This window comes from Protomyctophum parallelum (assembly GCF_964188405.1).
Source record: "Protomyctophum parallelum genome assembly, chromosome: 5".
NCBI classification, from domain to species: Eukaryota; Metazoa; Chordata; class Actinopteri; order Myctophiformes; family Myctophidae; genus Protomyctophum; species Protomyctophum parallelum.
The window spans coordinates 27,701,006-27,727,354 of record NC_139702.1 but is presented as its reverse complement, the minus strand read 5'-3'; the positions used below and the strand labels follow the sequence as shown (position 1 = coordinate 27,727,354).

The 26,349-nt window shown below is 41.2% G+C and overlaps 1 protein-coding gene and 1 long non-coding RNA gene across 3 annotated transcripts in view; both read right to left on the bottom strand.

Annotated features, from left to right (window-relative positions):
• The window catches only part of LOC310858794, a 32,115-nt gene extending 22,560 nt beyond the window's left edge, over positions 1–9,555 (bottom strand). The window contains exon 1 of the long non-coding RNA XR_014569227.1: positions 8,921–9,555. This is a non-coding gene — a long non-coding RNA (uncharacterized lncRNA). The remainder of the gene's footprint in view (positions 1–8,920) is intronic.
• A 5,004-nt stretch (positions 9,556–14,559) lies between these two features.
• Positions 14,560–26,349, bottom strand: part of utp6 (UTP6 small subunit processome component) — a 14,291-nt gene continuing 2,501 nt past the window's right edge. For both annotated transcript variants that reach the window (XM_083766025.1, XM_083766024.1), the window contains 16 exons: positions 26,090–26,182; positions 25,523–25,570; positions 25,360–25,423; positions 25,089–25,207; positions 23,257–23,334; positions 23,034–23,115; positions 22,813–22,894; positions 22,104–22,282; positions 19,713–19,792; positions 19,527–19,604; positions 18,669–18,848; positions 16,933–17,013; positions 16,199–16,314; positions 16,042–16,108; positions 15,373–15,445; positions 14,560–15,135 (listed from right to left, as the gene is read on the bottom strand). In XM_083766025.1, coding sequence (XP_083622151.1) covers positions 14,981–15,135; positions 15,373–15,445; positions 16,042–16,108; positions 16,199–16,314; positions 16,933–17,013; positions 18,669–18,848; positions 19,527–19,604; positions 19,713–19,792; positions 22,104–22,282; positions 22,813–22,894; positions 23,034–23,115; positions 23,257–23,334; positions 25,089–25,207; positions 25,360–25,423; positions 25,523–25,570; positions 26,090–26,182 — 1,575 coding nt within the window. In that variant the 3' untranslated portion in view covers positions 14,560–14,980. The remainder of the gene's footprint in view (positions 15,136–15,372; positions 15,446–16,041; positions 16,109–16,198; positions 16,315–16,932; positions 17,014–18,668; positions 18,849–19,526; positions 19,605–19,712; positions 19,793–22,103; positions 22,283–22,812; positions 22,895–23,033; positions 23,116–23,256; positions 23,335–25,088; positions 25,208–25,359; positions 25,424–25,522; positions 25,571–26,089; positions 26,183–26,349) is intronic.

Below are 26,349 nucleotides of genomic sequence, written 5' to 3'. Positions count from 1 at the left end.
GATATGATTGTTTTAACCCATTTTGGGCGGGAACCCCTTTTGGTGTTTTAACTAAGCATTATGTTATAATTTAGCTATTGAAAAATAGCAGATCTACAAGCTCATAGCGCACCACCGAGTGGCGTACTATACGAGCTTGTAGGTCTGCTATTTTTTTTTAAATCGGAGCGAACGTTTATTTTATTTTGACGTCAGGCCTAAATGGGTTTTAAAGTGATGTTACGTCAAGCGTTGATGAGTTATTATTACATTGCACCATAATTCATTGTGTCGTACGGGTAGGGGGTGGGGAGGCTGATCATGCGGCCATCCCCCTAGCCCGGTACCAAGTTGTTCCACCGCTGGCCATAGCTGAGGTGTACCATTATTCCATTAAGCACTGCTTGTCACCTCAGTATTGATTGCCTAGCCTACACCTGGCCTACAGGGCAAAGCTCTGTGGATTTGTCTGTAGACGAGTTTGTCTGTAGGGTGCCCTGGGCGCAGAGATCACAGAGGTAGCCTACCATTAACCCATTTAGGCCTGACGTCGGGAAAAGAAAGTTAGCTCTGAAAGAATATATATTCGAAGATTTGTGCCGCATTTTTACGATTTTTCAAAAATAGCAGACCTACAAGCTCATGAGCTATGAGCTTGTAGATCTGCTATTTTTCAATAGCTAAAATATAACATAATGCTTAGTTAAAACACCATGTCAGAAAGGTGCTAACTAGGTGCAACTTCCCATTGAATGCCCATTCACCCAAACAGAAAAGTCCAATCTAATTGTATTAAACAACGACAAACTCGCCAACATTGCAGCTGTACGGAAAGCTTGGATTATCCTCCTTCAATCTGCAGAGTTTTTGTTTAATAGAAATCCACCGTAGACATGTTATGAGCCACTTTCTGTCATCATTCATTGCAGGTGATTTCTTTTTCGAAGTGTTGGGAGTTTGGAAGTGCTTGTATATCACTCAACGGTCCTGCGTAGCCTACCACCTGTTTTGAATGTGCACTAATGGAGCATGCAGCAGGAAGTTGCTTTACTGATAACAAGTGCTTCCAAACTAAATAAACAAAATAAATCATCTGCAAGGTATTTCTTGACGGGAAGTAGTTCATAACGTGCGTACGGTGGATTTGTATGAAACAAACACTTTGCAGATAGAACGAGGATAATTCAAGCTTTTCGTACAGCTTCAATGCTGGTGAATTTGATGTTGCGGGCTTTCAATGGGAAGTTGCACCTAGTTAACACCTTGCTGGCAAGATGGCAACCATGTGCATATCGTCAATAGTTACCTTGCCATGATGTAACTCCAAATGTGGAGAAGAAATCAAAGATATTTGCTCCAGTGATTATCTACACCTGGCCTACAGGGCACTAGCTGCTCCATGGGTTCGTCTCTATATGGAGAGTTGTGTCATGAGATATAAGTAATCCAGGGTGAAATGCATTTGATGTGGATCAAGAGTTATAGGCCAAATCGTTAAGTGGGCTGTTATAGTGCCACCATGAGGCTGATTTGAAACATTTGGGGGGGAAGGTTTTTCATTTGTGTGTGTGTGTGCAATGTTTCATGGCAATTAGGTCGGTTCATGATTTGTAGGATTTCGTGCAAAACAGGCCACTCCCGTAACGTAAAGCCAATCATAGCCAATCAGAATGGAATCAGAGAATTCTGAAAATGGCAGTGACCTATTTGGGGAGTTGGATAATTATTAATTATTCAAGGAATCCAAGGGGAAAATATTTGATTGTATGACCTACAGTTCATTAGTTATAGGCCAAACTTGATTCATTTGTGAATCATTTGTATAGTGCAACCGCATGAGGCTGATTTGAAAAGAATTCGGGTGGCATTCCTTCCTTAGCCTAGTGGTAATGTGCATGCAAAGTTTCATGATTGTGGGATTTTGTGCAATACGTACAGGCCACTCCCGCACTTAGTTTATTCATATTCCATTGTGATTAGACATATGATTGGTTTCCACTTACATGATCATATGACTAAATATGTTTGGACAACATATGTAGGACAAAATCGGCCTGGTGGTGGAGCTATAACAGGTCGACGTGAAAATATTGGGGCAGAGTGTGCGTGCAGAATTTCATGCTGACTCCAATGGTGCCGAGATTAAACCCACACACACACACACACACACACACACACACACACACACACACACACACACACACACACACACACACACACACACACACACACACACACACAGCCCGACATGTAATGAAGTCCGACACCCTAACCCAAACCCTAACCTAATCCTAACCGTACACAGAAGCCACGGGTGAGTCTTAACCGGCCACGCATGTGTCTATACCGGCCACGCACGCCCACACCTGCACGCACGCACTCACGCACGGTCGCACGCACGCACGTCGCAAGCACGCACGCACACACACAGTCACACACACACACGGATGCCAATTCTTGCCTTTGCGTGTTTGGCTCCCTGTCAGTATCTGAATCATCACCAACACACACATCCAAAATCTCCTACTGGTTTGGCCTTCCAGTCACATGCTGGTAAAGAGAGAAGCCAGTTGCATGTCATGCTAATGTCACGCTTTCACTTGATCCGTCAGTTAAACACTCCACTAACATACATACAGTAGCTCGTCTGTCTGTTGAAGGCTACATTGACAAAGATCTCATTTTAAAATTGTCGAACCTATTTAAGCACCCATTAAAAAGACACATCAATTCCAAAACATCTAAAAAGGTTATTTTGTAGCTATGTGCCTTTAATGAGACATAGAAATACTAACAACATCACTGCACAGTCATAGCTACTGATACAGGCACTTTTTTATTGGGACATAATGATGAATAAGCCCAATGCAATATTATTTCCTGCCAGACACACACCTATTTTGATGCTGTTTCTTTTATACAATTTGCCTAGGCTGATCTACTATGACACTCTGTTTGAATGCTATTGCTGACTACCTTGTCTTTTGTATTACTTACAGATGTAATGTATCTAACAATGATCTTTTCTAATGTGTGGGATTATTGCTTGTGATATTCTTTCAGATTTTCAGATATAGGCGTTTTATAACAGGCCAATGCAAAAAGGGTGGGATATATTCCTCAGCCTATAGTAGAAAAGTCCATGAAAGATTTCACGTAAATTGCATGCTGCAATCTGGAGTAATATCAAAGAATGTGTTTTGCAAAGGTCGGCCTCCTGGTGGCGCTATAACAGGCCGAAAATTTGGTTAATCGTTGGCATCCAGGGAGTGTGTGTGCAAAATTTGGCATTGACCGGGTTAATAACAGTGCCGGAGATTAGCTGTTAACAGACGGACGGACGGACGCACACACAATCCTGCAAACTTTGAAAGCCAATGTTAGCCAATTAGGATGGAATATGAAATATCGGACAGATCCGACTTGAACACATGACTATAGAGATTCTGTGTAACGATTTGTGGGATCTTTGGACAGAATCTGGAGGAGTAATATCAAAAAATGTGTTTTACAGAAGTCGATCTCCTGGTGGCGCTATAACAGGCCGTTCTGGGAAATTTGGGGCAGAGGTTCATTGTTGGTATATCCAGGGAGTGTGTGTGCAAAATGTGGCATCGACGGTGCCGGAGATTAGCTTGTAACAGACGGACGGACGCACACACACACACACACACACACACACACACACACGTACTGAAAAACATACTCTCTCCCCATGCCTTCGGCCTGGTGGAGACAATAATGTTGTTCCTGTGAACGAAAAGGAGAAACTCTGTACCTCAACTGTTACTCTCTGTTTAGATAAAAGGCAATGACTTGCTCATATTATTTTTGAATAAAGGTCTGTGCTCAGATTACATGTTTCCACAACATTGCTTAATTCAGACAAGAGCAGAGAGACATGCGCCAACTTGCTGTAATTTAAAACCCAAATGTATGCAAACAAAGGCTCAGGTGAAACTCATCTTTCAAAGCACTACAATTCTTATCCTATAAAAAGCTGTTTCCATCCCTGATTAAATCCAGGACACTAACCTGTCTTGCCATATATATATATAATTATAAATATTTTTTATTTTTTAGAAAGAGACACAAAGGGATTTCAACATGGGTCATTGGGCCCTCACACACATTGTTGCCAAAAACCAAAGGTTACAGTTACTCAAGACTTGTGGCACAGTTACTCAAGACTTCACCCTTCTCGCTCTTAACTCTGAGGACCTAAGTCACATTGATTATCTTTTGCTGAAAGAGCTTAAATCTAATTTTGCAGTCAAGTGCAAAGTGCCTCTAGGTATAGCCAAACAGGAGTGAACACAAGTTTGATTAAAAATAAATCAAACACTACTTTCAAGTCAATTTCCCCCCCGCCCTTCCTTGCCCTCCACATATTTTGTTCACCTCTTGTCATGGATGGAAATGTGAGACTGATCCTAGGTCAGCGCTTGGGGCTAATGGCGGGTGGGTATAGCGGGTGAGCAGCAACCATGCGGGAAGCACACAGTCAGTCCTGTGATAGCCATATGAGATTCCACATGCTCTGATGAGTAATTTGTCCCTCCCTCCCCTCCCTCCTCCATACATCCCTCCCCTGACACTCGCTGTACGACCCTGAGTCATCATCCACACTTTCCCTCTCTGTCCTTTCCTCATTCCTTCTCTCTGTCTCCTTCTCTCTCTCTCTCCTCCTCTCCCTGTGGTGGAGATCGGGATTCTTCCTTCCTTCCACAGTGGCGGTCCCGGAGGGAATCTCAACAGAATAGCCTCCCTCTGATGAGTCATTCACCAACATCGAAATCTCTGCTCCACACACCACCCTCTCTCTCTCTCCAGCCCCAACACACCACCACACCACACCCAGGCCTGGATCACAGTTCTGCACAGCCCGTCTGTCAGTTCTGCACAGCCTGTCTGCCTGTCTGCAAAGTAAAATCCTCAGTGTTAATTTAACTTCTTTCTTTCTTTCTACTGTCTATCTGCTTGCGTTTGTATCTCACGTCTATTCATCTCTCTCCGTTTCGTCTATGTATCTGCCAGTTTGTCTCTCTCTCTCTCCGTTTCTGTATGTTTGTATATATATATATATATATATTCCTCTGTGACTCTTTCCTTTCTGCCTGCCTTCATGTCTGTCTGGGCTGGATGGCAATTTGTCATCTGTATCTGTACACCTGTCTGTGTTGCTCTTTCTATTCCGTTTATCTTCCTGCATGCTCAGCTCATCTGTCTGTCCATTCGTCCCCTGGCACAAAACCACAAAGTCAAAACCATGAAGGACACGGAGGACCGACTCTCTGTCTGCATGTTAAACAATGAGTACTTGGACAGAAATATAATGTCAGAGTAATTCATACGTTTGCCAAAAGGGAGCGTCGGTTTATAAGAGATGCATTTAATAATGTCTGGGCAAAGTGCGACATGTTCCCCTCTCGCTCCACATTCCCACAGTCCCCCATGTTTGCAAAATACGAAATCTTTGCATGTACAGCGAAACGCACAGCAAAGCCCCCTGAAGGCATTATAGTTACTGTTTTATTTCTAGGGGTTGTACCATGAGACGGTTGACTGCCTGGAAGAAAGAAACAGGTACATTTTTTATACATTTAGAGTTAAATTAAGTAGTTCATTGAGTTAACGGATGGATTGCTCTTCTGGATGTCTTACAGTACTACCTGCCTCGCATTCTTTAATAAGTTAACCATAGATGCCTGGTCCCCTTAGTGTGACAGCTTGTTGCGGTGATGTCATGCAATACATACTGACTGTATAGAGTTTCTCGGTGTGTTGCAACAGGAGAATTGTTGACCATTGCAAGAGCAATAAGGATTTTTAGGGGCATTATGACTGGGTTAATAAAACACAGCTGCCCCTAAAAGTCCCTCACTTTTCTTGCTGCCTTTTCTCTCCCTCGCCCCTCCCTCGCTAGCTTAACCTTCCTCTAATGTTTCATTCCAACATTTTGAGATGGAGCTGCAGTATTTACTGGCTCGTCAAACGGGATTTGAGTTCATAACTTTGGTAGCGGTACGAGTGTGGCTGAAGGACGGCAAACAACCTAGAATGTTTAGTATATTTAACGTTTGAGCAGGATTCATATACGTGGTTGCGCTCCAGAAATAGCTGATCTACAAGCTCACATTGCGTCACGCTGCGACACATTAAGTGAATTTATAGATCTGCTATTTTCGGTGTGCAATACAGCATGCAACAAAGTATATCAAGCCCTTTAGGGGAGCTGGGTCACATATTTCACACAAAGCAAGCGTGCTTGCCAGTGTTTATGAATTGTATATTTATAATGGCAGAGTTTTATTGGGATTTGCACTGACGTTTTTAAAGGGGGTCGAATGAGTTCATACCAGAGTTTCCGAGAAGGAACGCTCCTCATGTTCATTAGTAGTTCGGCTTTCACGCAAAAGGTAAACAGTCTGTTTTTTTTTTTACATTTATCAGAGTTTCCTACATAATGCTTAAATACAATCGCAAGATATAGCCTACTTGGCTGTTGTAAGGCATTCACTATCTCATTTAGAGAACTTGGCGAACTCGGTGACCTACACCTACAATGCAAAATGTAGGGAAATTCTATTTAAAGTAAGCCTATAACCCTACTGACAAATGGTGTGAGGAGAGAGCATATGAGACAGGCGTGATGGGAAAAAAAACAAAAGATGTAAGCAACACTGTGCAGTAAGTGGCGAGATGAGCCCGATTGGACCTTTTAAACGATGTGAAATGCCACTGAGAGAGCCTTGGCAGGCAGTAGCAGCCAGCACTGTTTAATATCACAACTTTAATCAGCACACTTGGTGACTATCCCAGAGTTCCCCATAGCTATGGAGCTTATTCAAACCAGGCCCATTCCACCAAGCCTGCCTTACTAGGCCCTGGACTCTCATACTCTGGCTGGCTCTTACTCTTGTTTTAGCATACATGGAGTGGATTTGGCTGGAGACTGTTTATCTGCATTTTTTGTGATATGTCATTTTGGCATATGTCATTATGGTAGACATGTGTAAGTGTGTGCTGATAGGTAAATGTATAGCTCCTAATCTAAAACGTACTACACTTATATATACAGTATCTAGACTTACTCTATCTATCTATCTATCTATCTATCTATCTATCTATCTATCTATCTATCTATCTATCTATCTATCTATCTATCTATCTATCTATCTATCTATCTATCGATATAGATGTGTGTGTATTTATTTATTAATTTTCACTAATGGATACTAATCTACATTTAATAGGAATCAGTGTCCATTTTCCTGCAACCCACTGTACTGTAGGCCCATAGCAACTTGCTACAATAGCAACAAAGAATGGCTTGTAAAAACAAATGGACTGCCACTGATTTGTTAAACATGGCCTTGGAGCGAGACCATAAATAACTATTCAAAAAGCCAATACTTGGTATAAATAAAACAAACTGAAAGATAAATGTAGTGATTTACTGTCTTGCTTGCCGGTGGCAAAGGGAGATGTTTTATATGACCATTTAAGAGTGTTTCTATAGCGGTCACAGTGGAGTGTTTTTTTGTCAGCTTTTAAAATAAAAATCCCATGCTTCAGCAAATATCTTACCTATGTGTCATTTGCAGCACGGAGATGCCACCATCACCATCCGTTCTATTAATTACATAAAGCATCTAGTGTCAGGATGCTAAATTCATTAGTGAGATATGTACGGCATGCTAGGGTCAGGACAGATATAGAAGCAGGCCTTCAAAACAACTTCTTCACCACTTGACATGCTTGTTCCATATAATAGTGGGTGGGCTTTGCTACTTTTCTTTATGGTCACTCATTTCAGTAACTTTTTTTTTATTATAGCCCTATGCAAGCCAGTCTTGACCAGAGAGATGTATCAAATGATGTTAACGATCTTTAAATTCAATGATTCAGTCTAAAGAGGATGGGCATATTGTCTGAAAACTCAACCTAATAACGGTTTAGATAGCCTTTTTAAAAGCCCATGCTCATCTACTTTTCACAAACTTTCGTTTTCTGGGGGGGCCTGTATATGTTTTTCCATGAGCTGGAAACACCTTTAGAATATATTTGTGGATTATTGTAGAATTAATTTTAAATACATTGAACAAAAAAAACGACATATTGGAATTTTGCTAGGTTTACAATAATGCCTCAACCGTGCAGTAGATAGGGCCCATGTGCTGCATACAGTAGCCTATACATGAGAATAAACTTGGCCTACTTTAGCCTACTATTATATTATCCAGTGTTATCGATATATCCATATCCATATATCCATATTTAACACCAGCCAGAGTTTGTTTGCTCTTGATCCCCCAATTTTTTTTAACTTCTTTGTAAATCAACAAGGAGTATAGCCTATATTGTTTGAGCTTCTGCTTCTTTGCTAAAAGTTGAATGAGTTGCACTTGATCTAAACAGAAATGTAGCCAATATGCTATTATTAGTTGCCAACGAGATTATATAACTTCATAACTTAACCACAGAACTGTCATACAATAGCCATGATGTAGTGAATTATAGCCCACAGTGGAGAATCTAACTTGGTGGTCACGTGCGCCAGAAACTGGGACTTTGTAGGCCAGTTGAATGAATGAGGACTCACCTTGCCCGCAAAGACCCAACCTCTGACACACAGCATCACTTAAAGTCCAAATGTAAGCCGTTGTTTGTTAATAATACAAAAAAATGATATTTCTTTTTGGTTTGTGCAATTTTCTTGTAGTATAGTAGCTATAGCCTAACTTAAACACCAGGTGTGTCATCTATAGAAATAGCTCAACATCCTGCCATAGATGGTCGGCATATATATAGAGTGCACTAGAGCTCTCAATCTATAAACTCTGCGTAGCCAAATCTATAAATTGATCCTCCGCTGTCTTGTCAGTGTGTGTAGATAGAAGTATGCGTCTCTATATAAGTGTCGCTGGGTGGCTGTTACCTTTCAGTCCAATGTCACACACACAATGATGAGCGCAGAGCACAGCGACGGGCTGGTGTCTGCATCCCGTGGTATTAAAGGCAGCAGATGACTTCGTTGTGAACAGACAGGACTTGGTCTGTATGTGGCGTGTGTTGAACTTGAAGTTCTCCGTTCCATCCCCACCATCACCACCACCGCCCCTGTTATAACATCGCGGATCAGTTGCGTTATAGTAGCCTATTGCACGAAGAACCCCACACATTTAGTAAGATTATCCGTTGGGACGAAATTGCAGCAATTTCTTCTAAAACAACTCGGACCAGTCCTGGCATTCCTCCCATGTCCCATCCAAGGAGGGGGGGGGGGAGACGCAACAGTGTGTATTGCTGCCTTCAGTGCCTTGTGGTGTCCGTTTCTCCTCCTGCGTTTCATTTGGCGTTTTCCAGTCCGAGGAGCGGACCTCGATCGTGCGCACGCCGTGCAGTGTGTGACAGTTAAACCAAAATATATCCGCTCTGTAAAGAGCCCGCTGATGTTATTGCCATGTTGCAGCTTTATGACCACGATATCACTTGGAGGTGGAAGGACCTGATATATGGTGTTGCGCCCTCGTGTTGGGCCCTCCCCAAAATGGACTTCTGCTAAGTGGTATTCTGAGCGCGTCACTCCAATTATAGGTTTCCGTCGCTAAGATTTTGTAGCGCAGCAGTGTTTGTTAATATTGATTTGGCAATGGCACAAGTAGCCTATAAAACAGTCAAGAGCACTGTTGGGTAATAATATAGCCACGATCCGTACGGACATATGTTTACCTAAAACATGCATACATTCCAGAGGTAGGCCTATGTTGTTGCTTCTTCGAAAGTCCAGTAACACAACTACAATAGCCTATATATCTCGGCTCATTATGTTTCCAATGGATTTTAAATCAGTTCCTGCAGTGGCGGACCGGTGTCCCCTGTCCGAGTGTCTTTACTGTGTGGGGTGATCGCATCTCTTCGTTTGTAATTTGACTGAATCCCCACCGGGGATCGATACAGATTTATCTTATCTTATCGTTTTACATCATTGCTGAATATCTTGGCGTGGCCTGACCCCTCGTGGTGAAAGTGTGCACTGCACATGTCATGGCCTTAACTTTCTTTTACATCATGGGGCAATCTTTAAATTAGGCTACCGGTGCCTATATGTGTGTGAGATAATCTCAGAGATTGTGTCCTTAGATTTGGCGGAAATTATATCCTAAAATCTAGGTAGGCCTATAGCTATAGATGATATAGACAGTGGTAGAGAGAATATTACATTTTGGGTAAATTGTTGATTTTGTTCTGATATGCAAAATGCAGTCACGGGTGTGCATATTCACAGAGGTGAAATATTGTATTGTATAAATTTGTATATTCTATTGTGGAGGAGGCTAATTATGCATTGTTGTTTTCCATTGTACGAGATGACGCCCTAGCCTACTTAGTCCGAGCGTGGTGACGCGCTCACACAGCAGCAAGCAATGTCACACTGGGTAGATGGGCCAAGAACAGCTACAACACCAGACATCATTTCATAACAGCTTGATATTTTACGCAAACGACAACACAAGTAGGCTACGGATGCGTAGCCTATGTTAATCCCACAGTTGCATTGGAAAACCGTTGGTAAGTATAGCCACCATTAACTAGGCTATGGGTCATTTAAACTAATACGTGTGCGTATACGAACTTCTATCTGTAAGCGACGTAACCAGCTAAACAATTAACAAGTGCGCCTTGTTCATTCAGTAGGCTATGCCTATAGGCGGCAGACAGACCAATGCAGGATTTGTAATAAATCCTAAATGTATCCTAATCACCAACATTGAGCCGTTTTTCTTAGATCTTTTTTGATTGATTGAAGTATTAACAGTTTGCAGAAACAGTACATTTCAAGTAGGCTACAACTCAATACAAAAACTAGCTGTCAACTGCAGGTGGACGACACCATAAAGTAGGTTAGTAGGCTATTACATTTTCAATTCATCATAACATTTAGAGACGTACAAATAACAAATATACACTTCTATATAGCCAAAAACAGGAAATCATCATAGAGGAGGTAAAAAGGGAGAGAAAAAAAAACATATTGAGGGGGGAAAATGGGTGGGCGGGGGATTCAGAATGTACGGGGGTCTGTTTCGAATTGGTGAACCGTAGGTGCCCTTTGAGAGCGGGTTTGAAGGAGTCAAGGGATTCGCATGTCTTAATGACGGTTGGTAGGGCGTTCCACATTTTGGTGGCATAGGAGCGAAATTAATTTAGTCCCTTGTTTGTGCCGAATCTGGGTTGCACATGGTTTGTTGCGCTCCCTCTGGTGTTGTGGGTGTGGACTTCGTTGACATTAAGGAAGTATTTAGTATCTTAGTGGTGTATAGCGAATCTTGTGGACCAGACCATTGCAAGATGCTGTAGGCCTACTCTGTCGTCAACCCTAAGCCATTCAAGTCTTTATTCTTTATATGTCAGCCCAGATAGCTGTGTAGTTCATGTTTCAGATTTACATTCCATATAGGAGTTATTATTGATCTTTAATAGTAATGTGATTCAACCCTATCATTTACAATGTTTATTGCTCCCCATGGGGATGAACAGCTGATATAAGGCCCATAGAAAACAACACTATGTGTCATGAGTGAGTCATGACGTCAGAGAAGGCCCAGTGATGAGTCTGTCACTTATTCAGCTGGTCTAGAGCAGGTGATGTGATGGTCTGAGATGGGAGTGGAATGTATATAAGGAAATACAATACCAGAAATGACTGAGACACCAATACTGATTTCAGAGCTGGTGACAGATTTTGTAGCTATTAATAAATCCCACTCATTCCTTTCTCATGCAAAACGTCAAAGTATAGGGCCACCCATTTCAACAAGCCCCGTGCACTGCCCCTCTCTCTTCTCTCTATTTGCAGTGTATAGTGGGTGCCCATAGGCACTGGATGTGGGCGGAACCTGCGCCTGGCTCCCCGTGGCCTGCTCGATGGTCTCTCCCACCATTAAGGCCGTGGTGGACGCGGCGTGGGCCGTGTGGAGCATCGGAGCCTCCGTCTATGACTACATCCACACCAACGCCATGGAGGAGCGCATCCATGACCTGGAGGATGCCATCGGCGTCCATCAGTGTGTCATTGGGCTGCTGTCGGCAGGCGTGGTGGCTCTCATCACCTACGTCTTTTTCCGAAAGATGTAGGTGATGAGAAGGAACACAAAAAAAGGGACGAGTGTGATTCTACCGGTTGGGGGTACTACACAGGGAAGGTGGACGGATCGGACCCAAACCAAACATCCCATCGTTAGATCAAAGATTCTCCCATTGCCGATAAAGAGATATTTGAGCTTGTAATTCCTATATGTTGCCCCTATAGAGTCCTGATCACAAAGCTCTGCTAAGGGTGTAGTTTAGTTTCCGTGGGTTGTAAGGTTGGGCCCACGCCAACCCTGCGGTTGTCTTCTCTAGTTGTACAGAAAGTTAGGAGACAGCATCTAATATAGGAATTGGTGGTAGTGGTAAACAACATGCAGTTAATGACCCCCCCCCCCTATACATGCATCATGTGGTTGCTTTGTTATTTGCATAGAGAAAGAGTTTGGCATCCGAAATTACTAAGAGTTGGCAGACTGTGTCTGTGTATTAGCCTTGACTAGGCTACTGTATATAACTCTTCAAAGGGATCTTTAACTGAAACATACTCCAGCTCAACTTATGCCTTATAAGCCTTGTTTCTCCTCTGAACTCTAACAGGGGCATTATTCTGTTTGCACTAATCTCATACTGAAGGCTGAATGTTGCATCAGAAGCAATGTGACGCAACATTCAATATTATGATACGAAACGTTGTCAAATATACGACAGGTTTCATGGCAAGATGCTTTGATGTCCGAGTTGAGGCAGTCAGGTTGCAGAGGGTCTGAATGTATTTTGTATTGAGGCATCTATAATGGATAATATCTATTGTATTCATGAAGCAATTCTCTAGATCAGGGTCTTCAACATTAACCACTTGAACCCTCGCAAGCCTATTCTGGGTGAACATTTGGGGAAATTGATCTATAAGCTCACAACGCGTCTGCAAGGCATTGTGAGCTTCTAGATTGGTTATTTTCAGCAAAGAGATTTGAGGTACAGGGGAAAAAAAGAGCAGACCAAGTAGCTACAAGGCCAAAGGTCAAGTGTACATAGTATTGAGGGTTTAAGCTGTTAAATGTCTGAAACTCCACTCTCAGCTAAAAAAAACATTGACCCCAGCTCTAGATCATAGATAGTTGGCTACAGGTTCTCCTCATATAAACATCACTTTTGAAAACAGGTAGTCGTTAAATAGTGTTCATGCTATTATACTGTCATTTCCTCATTTAGAGACACTAAATTTGTACTATTTGTAATTGTAAACCTTCTTGACAACGGACAGGCCAACATTTCTGACTCAATCAACAAGTCAAATGTCAATTTATTAAGCAGATTATTATGTACGATTGTTGTATGGTGTACTTAAAGTGCAGTGATAGTTTTGCTAAAACAAGTGTGAATAGATATTCTAGTAATCAATCATTACTATGTTTGTTCAGTAACTCTTTAGTAAATAGAAAATTCACTCAGGTCAGGATACCAATTTTATCCAATCATGAAGATAAAACTCAAAGGCTATAGGATAAACAAGTGACATTAGAAGTGGTGAAATATATACAAGACTAAATCTTATAAAGCTACCTCCTAAAAATGTCTTTGCCGTTGGGGAGACCCCCGTTACAGAACGCACTATTAGCATTGATTACTATCAGAATATACGGCAAAGCTTTGACTTAACCATAGACACAAAAAATCACACCTGTGTGAACTGAGTGGTGCAACTCTCCTCTCTCTTTCCCCCTCTCTCATTAGCAGGCAACAGTACAGCACTATCTCTCTGTTTCTGGCAAAGAGCGCCCCTACTGGTACTAATAGTCATACTCGTGCTCATACATACATAGGCGGACACGGACATTGCTGTTCTTTGGAGTGGTTGCACCACTCAAAAAATAGGGACTTAACATTTACACAACCTTTAACAATGCGTTTGTCCATTGTTTTTTTGTATTTTGTGTGTAAAATCACCATACAGTACACTGTAGATGTTTGGTATGCTAGAGTTCATTGTCCTTCTAAATCACACTTGTGTGAACTGAGTGGTGCAACTCCCCTCTCTCATTAGCAGGCAACAGTGCAACACTATCTCTCTCTCTGTTTCTGGCACAACAGTGCCACTTTTGCCCCTACTGGTACTCTAAACGGACATAGTCACATTAGGACATAGCTGTTCTTTGGAGTGGTTGCAACACTCAAAAACAGCAAACTTGTTTATTTGGTGCACTGCTAACTTAGTGTTGGGTAGCCTAGATAATTCAGCTAGTTTTATTAAGGCACAATGTTTCACCATTCCATAGTAAGTCATTTACCTAGTATGTAATAAAGTTATGTTAATGTCTTTATTATGAAGTGAGAAGTGTTTCAGTTTGTCACTTTAGAGACTATAAAGAATGTTTGTGTAAACAAGGTACTTTTTACTAATTTACAGTAAATGGTTATGTATGAAACACATCACATCTTTATTTGTTATATTATCGTCACAGAGGGACCACAAGAAAGAAAGCGTAAATAAATGTGTTTTTATATTACATTGATTGGAACTTGTTACAATATGTTTACGATGTTACTTTGTGGCATTAAACAGCATACATCAAATGCTTTGAATATACATTGAGTATGAAATAGAAACAATTTAGAACAACTTGCAATTACTAAAGTAGCCGACAAGAACAAATAGAATTGATCGAAAAGGCCACTTTCTGAAGAATAGCCTGGTTACAAGAGAATCACTGACAAGTAAAACTGCACATGGAACCAGCATTCTAGAGGATCACCTGTTCTCAGAACAATTCCGGTCACAGTGCTTTGTCAAACAACTCTTTCCCTTGCAGTGAAGATCTAATATTGTACACCTACAACTGGTGTACAAATGTGATTTATAGGTATTCTGAAAGGTCCATTGCTTGAGCCAAACATGTGTGTGTGTTTAGACATGTCCAGTTTGAAGTAGAGTATATTTAGACGTGAATCTTTCCACGCTCTCCCCCTCTAGAAGCTTCATGGCTCTCCAGTGAATCTTGCTACAATTCTCCGGCTGGCCAAGTGGACCCAGTTCCTCTTTGATGTACTCCAACCACAGATCTAAAAGATAAACAGAAACATAATTTTTGTCTGGGTAGTAGTCAAAACAAATTGAGCAGAATGTTCGTTCAAGTTCTTCAGGCCCGACCCCAAATTAAGTCCTGAAGTGGAGGACATGCAACATGTAACTTAAACTTATCATCTACTCAGTATTTTATATTAATAGAGATTTTCTTTAGCTGATGCCCTTTGCATTTCTTTACCATGATATCCTAATTGTATTTAATTTCCTCTCACCTTCATCTGCAGTGCCAAACTCCCGCAGAGCTCTTTCATGGTAGTCACGCAGATTGCTCATCTTTGGAGTCGCCTGGAAGAAGCGAGAACATTTCTTTTCAACCAGCAGTGCATTTTATTTTGACGTTTAGGTATACAAATAACTCCAGATCCCAGAAACCAATGTCTCCCCAGAATTATATCTTGGCACAATGTAAAAAGGTATGTGAAACATACACCTTTGACGCAGAAGCCATTAACTAATACAAATGTACTCAAGCACCTGTCCAAATAGTAGAAATTAATTTCATTGTGGCGCAAATGCCAGAATAGTAAAGGCTCATACATACAGTAGTCTGGATTTTCGGTGGTTAGGTGACCACCGAACTACAACATGACGTCACGAGCCGCGGTGAAGAGCAAACCACCACCACCGCTCCAGCCCTTCTCTCTGTTTTTACTCACCACCGCTCAATGTTATTTCGCGGTGGTCAGCAGTGGTCGCGGTGGTCAGCTCACCACCGAAAATCCAGACTATGAATAGGCCTTAAGAGTCGAAATACTGGAGTATGAAAAACCCAAAGCCTGTGTCAAAATGTGTTGGAAAAATTGGTTTGAGCACTTTGAGGTCATGGTTATTGGGCCACATTTGTAGAGCTTTCACATAGTTGGTATAGTTTGCTGGCTTACTTGTTCCTTCTCAATCTGGATCATTGTGGTGAAAAACGCCTTGGAGAAGGGCCGACTTTCATGTAAACTAGAGGAGGGGGACAAAAGTTAGTTTTTCTTTTTGGGAAATACCTTGAATTTCTGCTCTTATTCCTCATCCATTAACATAGCATCTTACCTAATGAAGGTCTTTCTCACTTTCTTGTAGCCACCCCAGCTACTCTTGTATGACCAGTCAAGGTAGCTCTCCTTCATCTCCATGGCAACAGCCGCCACAGCAGAAAACAGACCTCTCTGAGAACAGTCAGAACAAAATGTCTGAGACACTCAGTAAAGAAAATGAATGCTAATAATATTTACGGCACATGACATGACATAACCTGACCTGCTGCCACTTGACAGTGCTACGTTTTCTGACCAGAGGTTTTTAAGGGAGCAGAGAATGGAAATATAGGCTCTGTCTCAAACATATCACAACATTAACTAAGCATTATGTTATACTTTAGCTATTGAAAAATAGCAGATCTACAAGCTCATACGAGCTTGTAGGTCTGCTATTTTTGAATATTTGTGAGAATGCGGCACAAATCTTTGAATATATATTCTTTCAGAAGACTTTTTTTTTTATTTCGACGTCAGGTCTAAATGGGTTAAATTGTTAAAAGGTTCATGCACTCATGTTTTTGTTTTATTTGTAGGACACTTACTATCCAACACGTATCATCTTTGTTCCATTATAAGCCAATAGGAAAAGATGTCTTGTTAGTTTGGGGAATCATTTTCAGTAAATGTGTATGTTGTGCCGACAACATACAAACTAGATAGGCTGTCAAATAGGATGGGCGATAATTGGGGGTTTGTGTGCACAGGTTCTTTTTGTAGCTGTCCCAGAGTTGATGGACTATACAGTACCTTGAAAAGAGCTTCTGTTTCCTCAGGCTGTTGGTTCAACACACTCCACTGAACCTGGAGCTGCCAGAGTGGTAGACTCTCCTGTCAAGTATCAACACACAGGTGCAACAATGCGATAAGATATAGTTAAACCGTAATGAGCCGTTGGTAGACAGACACCATTTCCATTGTAGGGAACAGGTTAAAATTCACTAGATAGCATTTTCTCCTTCCCTATACCGATTCCAATAACCACAATCTTGTGTATCGGTCGATCGGTTCGAGTGTTGTCATTTAAAAACAAATCTAGGAGAGGGGTTCTGAAAGTGGGGTCCAGGCCAGGTCCAAATTGACACCTCACAGGCCTATAACTCTGAAAGTGTCTAAATGGAGCCGCCATTTGTACACTCTCAAGAGTAATGGGTGTTAAAGTGAGTTTGAGAACCACAGTAAGAGTATGAAACAGTAGTGCAACATTTCCCCCCCGTCAGGTGATAAGAAGAGGCCTGCTCACTCCTCATGCATTGAAGGAAGCATGAGCTCAGTTTGGGCTCTTCCCAGTTTGGCAGAGGAGAGTAGCGCCCAAAAATGTGGAGATGAAAAATGTTGCACAAAAGAAAAATAATAAATGAAGGAGTGCAACATCAACTGAAGCAATCAAAATATATTACAATTATGAAATATGTGCAATCCCTACTAGCTACTAACTAAATGGTTCTGGGTAGTTGTGTGTGTGTATTTTGACCCATATTATATGGCTGCTGTCCTTGTGTGTCCATAGTCTTTTACAACAGTTTCACTCTCAAAGAAACTTAATATCTTGAGTGAGTGGAGCTTACATAATGAGCATGGTGACTATAATCCCACTCACATAGCCATTTTTCAGTGGAAGGGTGTTTCAAAATGCATACCACAAGCCCTTGCTATTCAGCTATCTATGACAAAATCGTCTAGGGGTGAGTTGCTGTATACTGTGAAGGGTTAAAGTATGTACTAGTAGTAATACAGTGCTCCGATAATGGGGATATATCTTATTACAACTAGGACAGTGGTAGTTAAAGTGGACTACTACTACATGCAAAAACTATTGAAATGCTGAGGGGAAATCACATTCATTGATGGCTACCCACCAAGAGAAATACATCTATAACAAATATTTACGGTTGCTTGAGCTGGTAACTAAATGCTACTTCCACATATAATACCGTAATTGAAACTTCATAAAAATATATATTTATATCTAATAAAAGTGGCAGTAATAAAACAGCAAGCATGGGGGGGGGGGGGGAAGATTTTAAGTTCATATCCTGGAGTGGAGACTAATTGAGCCAGGGAGCTGGCCCAGTTACACAGCAGAGGTGGTGATTGGTCTGTGTTCTAATTCCTGTGTGTGTGTGTGTGTGTGTGTGTCAGACAGCCAAGTAGGGAAAACAACAATAGTGAGGAAACAAGTTGAGGAAACACTTGCATTACTATTCTTGCAAGGGCGAAAATGTCCCCATAAGTATAGTAGAGGACAATTTTCTTGGTCCACACAGGAGATTAAAATATGATTCAAATATATATTTTTTAGAGTTAGGCTTACAATTAGGAAACGAGGGCTAAAAGTAGGTATTTAGAAGTTAGATTTAGGGGTTGGAGTTATGCCTGATTTATACTAAAGGTGCATGCTGGTGTCGATGGCATTCATAAAATGGCAGTCCAAAAATGCTGATGCCCTCACAAGTATAGTAACATGTGCGCATGTGTGTGTGTACCTTGGGATTGATGTGTGTGAGTGCTTCCTGGAATAGGCTGCCTATGTCTCCTCTCTCAACCTGCATCAGAGTCTGAATGCTCAGGCACCATATTGCCACTGAGTTGCTGTTGCGCTGTGTGGCTGCCATGGCAACGCTGGCCGCTCCCTCTGCATCTCCTGATGAGAGTAGGACCTGAAGCTGGACAGTTAAGAGAAGATGGTGTTAATTGTAATATCCGTTTCCCTCTCTGAAGTTAGAGAAGATGGTGTTAATTGTAATATCCGTTTCCCTCTCTGAAGTTGATACAGAGTAGCAGATAAGGCTGGCCGATAAACCCTGACCTAACCCAATGTCAATTAAATAATAATAAAGTAATTTTAAACTTTTGCCTCAGTGAATCGATTACGATTAATGTATAAAATCTTACACATGAAAATAGCAGTTCTTTCACAATTTTTGTATGCCACCATTGTACAACCAAGTATAATACAAGAGGTCAGACTAATCGATTTTGTCAATTATAAAGAATCTATTCACCTTCTTTTGTGTCGATTTGTTGATAAAAACAAAATGAAAAAATATGTACAAAAAAAGAAAGAAATGCTTCTTGATTACTCGATTAACCTATATGAGCTAGATTAACCCATTAAGACCCGAGTCTGATTCTGCAAATTCCTTCTAAAATCAGTAGTTCTCACGCTACGAGCTTGTATATCTGCCATGTTTGAATAGCCAATGCAGTTTTAATGGATTAAGTCTGTTATTGTTCTAAATATCGGTGTCGATATATTTTCGGTTAATTGCCCAGTCCTAGTAGCAGACCATAATATGTCATAGTCCTATGGGGCACTTTAGCACAGTCTTTAGTTGTCTTACCCATTTCTTGTAGTAATCTTCCTTCAGCTGCATGGCATCATGTGCACGCTGAAGCACTCCCAACAGCCTCTCCTCCCTCTGGGACGAAAACATGCAGATACACAAACATGACACATTATCAATCCCAAATAATATACAGACATTTGTTCATATTTAAATCTTTAACAGCGACATTAATATTCTTACCTTTTCCTTCAGCTCCTGAACATTGGTCTTTCTTTTCTGTCTCTCAACGCAGAAGGCCACATAGCACGTCCACATAGGCTCTGAGAACAGACACCATACGATCGTCATGACGAGATCCACGACACACAATTTAGGCATTTCTCAGAAGCTCTAATCCAGTGACTCTCAAAGTGCAAGATCGGAGCATGAACCAAAAACAAGGTTGGGTAAACAGTCTAAGTGCCAGGAAATCAATTAAGTTCTACAAGGTAAACGTCAAACTCATCCGTCTTGAAAGAAAAAACAAATAACGTTTCCGTCTATAAGACCTTCATCAAAGGATAACCTGACGAAGGCCTAATAGACCAAAACGTTATTCCCATTAAACGTCCCACCCAGTTATTTCTTGCGCGAGCAGAGCGCGCAAGTAATAATTTTGCCCGGTCTTCGTTCACCGTGACAGCCAACCCGCCATTTGATGTGTATGCAAAAAAAACAGCAAATCCGTGCCTGGTTTACTGGGACCAGATTACATACGTAAATGACCATATGTCTTACGTCATCATTTAGAGCTAGTCATACGTATACTATATACATAATCAGTAAAATAAAATAGCAAATTGTGCCTGATCTGCTGGGACCAGAGTACGTGGTGTGTATATGTATGACTAGCTCTCAATGATGACGTAAGAAATATGATCATTTGTGTAATCTGGTCCCAGCAAACCAGGCACAAATCTGCTGTTTTATTTGCATACGCATCAAATGGCGGGTTGGCTGTCACGGTTTTTGGCGCAAAGTAACCACAGTATACCGCTAATCAACTTACAACTACATACTCTATATAGTATATGTATATGTATACGTATGTCTTACGTCATCATTTAGAGCTAGTCATACGTATACTATATACATAATCAGTAAAATAAAATAGCAAATTGTGCCTGATCTGCTGGGACCAGAGTACGTGGTGTGTATATGTATGACTAGCTCTCAATGATGACGTAAGAAATATGATCATTTGTGTAATCTGGTCCCAGCAAACCAGGCACAAATCTGCTGTTTTATTTGCATACGCATCAAATGGCGGGTTGGCTGGCACGGTTTTTGGCGCAAAGTAACCACAGTATACCGCTAATCAACTTACAACTACATACTCTATATAGTACTATACTATAATAGTATATGTATAACAGACCTTTCGAAATTAAACACATTTCTCGAAAACATGGTAAAGTATCTATCATCTCCGACTTCTGCAATTATGATAATAGGAGATTTCAATGAAGACCATTATACTGAGAAAGATAGAAGTATAAAGACCTTCATGTCAAGATTAGGCTTTAAACAATTAAATACAAATCCAACTAGATTACGGAAGTATTTTAGATCATGTATATTTTAACAAATGTGAAAGTATTATTACAAAAATTGAAGTTAGAGACACATATTACTCTGATCATGATTTAGTATTAATATCACTATAGTCCAAGATGATATACATTTAAAACAATTGACAATTTACAATAAATAATAAATTATACTGTATAACATATTTTAATTCAGTTTATATACCTTTTTTTCATCACATATCAATGATTTATTTTTCTTTGAAAAACTAAAAAGGGATCTAGAATATTTCTAAATTGATAAAAGTGTATTTCTTATATAGATAGAAACTTGAACCATACTTAATAATACTAGGTGTTTACATGCATAAAGTAGATAGGTAGCAAATAGTTACACCTAATAATTAGACATTTCAAACGTTCCTTCACAGAGATACTGAGATTCCACAGTTTACAGCAGTCGAAAGTACTTGCGCGCTCTGCTTGCGCACTAGTTGGCCGTTTATGGCCTACTAGTGTGCAACAAGCAAGTATGCACTCGACAGAGTGCAGTTCTAGTTATGTCTGTGTCCCTTTTATGCCCATACATGGAGTTCTTCATCAGGCATGCACAAATATGGAGTCTATGCAGAAGTCAGAACATATTGTGATGTAAGAACAGGCCAGCTCCATATATGGTTTTTGTGGTGGTTCTGGACAACCGTGGGTCTGACCGACTCGACACCGGGCACTGCACTCCCTGTGGGGGTGTGGAACGTGTGTGGCGAATTTGAAGTCGGTGGGGCTAACGGTTCTTGAGTTACGTGGATTACAGACGCGAATTAAAATCATTGCAGTTTGTATATTAGCAGAGTTCAACCACGCGGTATTCAGGCCACGTATTCAAAGACCTCCTCCATGTAAGTCGTGTGAATTCCACAAGATGGTCACACATTCCGTCAGGTCTCCAATTTCACCATTACACCGCCATGCTGGAGTTGATCCGAGTGTGAACGAGCGAGTGGCCGAGACTTAAATCTGGGTATTGTAATTTGGCTATAGTCTTCTTGTGTCAACGCCTTACCTGTATCAAGGCTCTTGAGGCCTTCCTCATACACCTGACAGCAGCGCTCCTCTCGTCGGGCGGTGTCGGAGGCCCTCCCCTTGGCACTCTGTAACTCCTCCCCAGCCCCAGGCGCCTCCAGCTCTCGCTTGGCCATGAAATCCCACGTTAGGCTGTCTTCTGTGTACTTTGTCTGTAAGCTAAAGACGACATGTAGGTGAGCAAATGTGTCCTTGCTTAGCCCATTTAGGCCTGACATCAACAAAAAATGAAAAAATGAAATACCCATGTTTCTATGTCAGTGGTTTAAAAAATAGCAGACCTACAAGTTCATAGTGTGCCACTCTGTGGCGCGCTATGAGCTTGTAGATCTGCTGTTTTTCAACAGAATAAGCATAACATAATTAAAACACCAAAACATAGGAATTAAAGAAATTCCAAAAAGGTAGCACATCCAAAAATTAAACAAGCGGGGGACAAAGTATGCTCTGATGAAGGCTGCATAGCCGAAACGCGTCAGCGTTCCTTTTTGTTGTGTGCCAATAAAGAAATGGAAATGTGAGTACTTTGTCCCCCGCTTGTTTAATTTTTGGATGTGCTACCTTTTTGGAATTTTTTTAATTCCTATTTTTTGGTGTATACTTGATTTGGGTTTGGCACTCCACTGAAAGCCATTGCTGATGCGCAACCTCTTTTTCTCATATAATTAAAACACCAAAATCTATCTTACTCTTGAAGTATGACGTCTTGGAGCTCTTTGGTGAAGTCAAAGATGGCTGAGATTTTTAAGAGTGATATGATGAACCCTGGTCCTGAGGGGAAAAAGGACATGGTTGGTTCAACATATAAACAGATGATCGATGAGCCAATATCCTAATTCTACTTTCTTTTCAGGTCTGGGAACACCACATGGATGATGTCAAAAGATTCTGTTAATACATAACTTCCCACCTTGGATTTTAGCTGTAGCAGCTCTGTACACAACCTCGGCCAGTTTTCCACTCAAAATCTCCGGAGAGAACTCATATTCACCCTGGAATGTATGAAAGGGGGTTAAAAGCGGCAGTCAAGATAATATTTGACTGTATAGAGATTAGAAAGTTATGGATAGCACTAAGCAGCTTTATATAACAAAGACAACTAAATATGTGCACGTGTGTGTGTATACACTCACCAAATCCATCTCAGTCTTCTCTAGTTCCTCTTTCTGCTTCCTCAGTTTCTCAGCGTGCAATAGCTCCATGCGGAAATACTAGCACACAGACACAAACGCAGTCATTCAAAACAGCAACATCTTTGACAAACATATATTCACTGCCGTTTTCCCTTACATGAAACAACACCAGACTGGTTTGTACAGTTAAAGAGTTAAGGATGTTTTGTTTTTCTCCTTTATTTCGATAGAGGCAATTAATGACAGAGAGACAGGAAAGGTGGACATGGAGCAGAGGAATGACATACAGCGCTGTCGCTGTGTGGTATGCGCCCTAAGGACCCAGGTTCCACAATTTAAATGTGAGGGATTTGGGCATTCTAGAGTCATGGTAAAATTCAAGATCAATTCAACAGGTGGAAGTGGCCTATGAGGTAGAGTGGCCGCTTGGGAACCGAGAGGTGCTCAGTTCGATCCCCGGCTCCCGCAGAGTCGAAGTGTCCTTTGAGCAAGACACTGAACCTCTAATAGACCGTGCGGTAAGCCCCGCCCGCTCGCTCAGCTGCCCTCGATACCGTTGTTAAGCAGGACAAACATCAGCGAACGTCCATTGAGGACCGTGTTATGTCGGCGTTTTCCGAAGAGGAATAGATGCATTCATATCACCAAGATTCATACTATAATAACGCCATGGTGAAACGTTGCTGTTGGGCGTCCTGCAACAGTGCTTAATAAGTACCCAGAACGTTTGGGGCATTTCTTTTTATTCCTTTTCCCGTGGGTGCGCACATGCACATGTCAATGTTTACATTCTGGAGGTGGAGGACGCGGCGGTCACTCATTCACCCTCCCTGCTACTAAATCATACTATTAACGTCAACTTTTACTAAACAATATTTAAATCAATCGTCTAATAAACAACTAACAACTTACCTTGGAGCAAATGGTGTGCTTTGTAACTTTCTAATCTCCACGCTCAGTTGCTTGTGTTGGTCGGACGCCAGCCACAGGCTCCAGCCTCCCGTCACGTTCCCTCCCACTGCGGTTCAGAAAAAGAACGCTGCTTACCATTTTCTGCACATTGTATCCAAAAAGTGAAGGTTCGCTAATGGTCTAAACTATTTTGAATTTAGGAACGGCAAAGAAAATAGTTTAGACCATTAGCGGACCTTCACTTTTTGGATGCAGAAGGGGGTAAGCAGCGTTCTTTTTTTTTCTGAACCGTAGTGGGAGGGGACGTGACTGGAGCCTGTGGTTGAAGACAGTTATGTGGCTGCCGTCCAACACAAGCAACTAGAAAGTTACAAAGCACACCATTTGCTCCAAGGTAGGTTGTTTGTTGTTTATTAGACGATTGATTTAACCATTGTTTAGTAAAAGTTGACGTTAATACTAGTATGATAGTAGCAGGGAGGGTGAACGAGTGACGCCACCGCCGCTTCCTCCTCTAGAATGTAAACATTGTGCGCACCCACGGGAAAGGAATAAAAAGAAAATGGCCCAAACGTTCTGGGTGCCTATGAAGCACTGTTGCAGGACGCCCAACAGCAACGTTTCACCATGGCGTTATTATAGTATGAATGTTGTTGATGTGAATGCTTCTATTCCTCTTCGGAAAAGCGCCAACATAACACGGTCCTCAATGGAGGATCGCTGATGTTTGTCCTGCTTAACAACGGTATCGAGGCAGCTGAGCGAGCGGGCGGGGCTTACCGCACGGTCTATTGACCCCGATGAGCAGGTTGGTTCCTTGCGTGGTTTGGTTTCCTCCGCCATCGGTGTATGAATGGGTGTGTGAATGGGTTAATGTAATGCACAATCATTGTAAAGCGCCTTGGATAAAGGCTGCTTACCTCCTGGTAGACCTTTGAGTCCTCTGGGTGAAAGCGCAGTGCTCTCAGGAACAGGTGCCGGGCACTCTCTGAAGAATTCCTGTCCTCCAGTTCCATTTTAGCTGCCATGATCCATAGGGCTGAAAAGTAAATTAATAATCATCTGTCATTTCTATTTATCATTCATTTAACTCAAATGTATTTTTAAAACATTATTACTACTAATGTTGGTCAATGTGACACAGTTTAGAACTCAACTTGAAAACTGAACTGAATGTTTAACCAACTGTACCTGGTTTGTCAGGGTGGATAGCCAGAATGGCTGAGTACACTTTACTCAGCTCACTCTTGGTGGCCTGTCATTAAAACGTCAAGAAACATATTACCAACAGCAGAGAGTATAAATATTAGCTGAAAGTTAGTCAATCATGTACAAACCAGATGATCGAACATACCCATTTTTTGCAGAATGCAATGTGCGATAGCCACAGCTGGATGTCATTCTGTGATAAAGGAAAATGTTAAATCTGTTATCTGCTATTTTTGAATAGCAAACGCAAAAATCTAAAATGACACAGATGCTTTCCCGGTATTAATGTGTTAAAACCGGGAAAGCATCGCCCATTTTAGATGTTGCTTTAGCAACCAGATTTTATTTTTATTGTCTGAATAAAAAAATACGATTTTTGGAAAACCTGAGGTTAGGATTGAGATGTTTTTAAAATCGAACAGAACCTCAGATAAAACATCTGATTACCGTACACTATTTTGTATGTGTCTGAGAGCAATGCGCTATTGTCAAAATCCCTGTATGTGTATATACCTGGTCAATAAACAAACTGATTCTGATAGATGCATCCCCAATTAATTGCATTTCCAAGCAAAAGGTTATGGAGAACACTCAGAACACATCAATACACTTGCTCCCCTGAAGCCAAACACCTCAGACACTGTGTAACATTGATTATGCAAGATCAATACCGGCTAGCTTAAATTACTACTAAACATGACATGACATCTACCTTCCACTTTGTTGTTGCTCTTCTGAAGACGATATTTATCCTACGGATGATCGGGTATTCAATCTCCTCTCTTTTGAACTGGTAGCAAATATGCTGCAAATGAAAGGTAGTTCTGGTGTTATTTAACAGTAACCGTTGATGGAAAAAAAGTGTACTAAGCTATGTTCCACTGCATCACATTTCAGTAATTTGATTAACAAGCATCCTTTGCAGAATCAAGATTTAATTTGTAACAATGTCATTTGTAACAATATGTCATT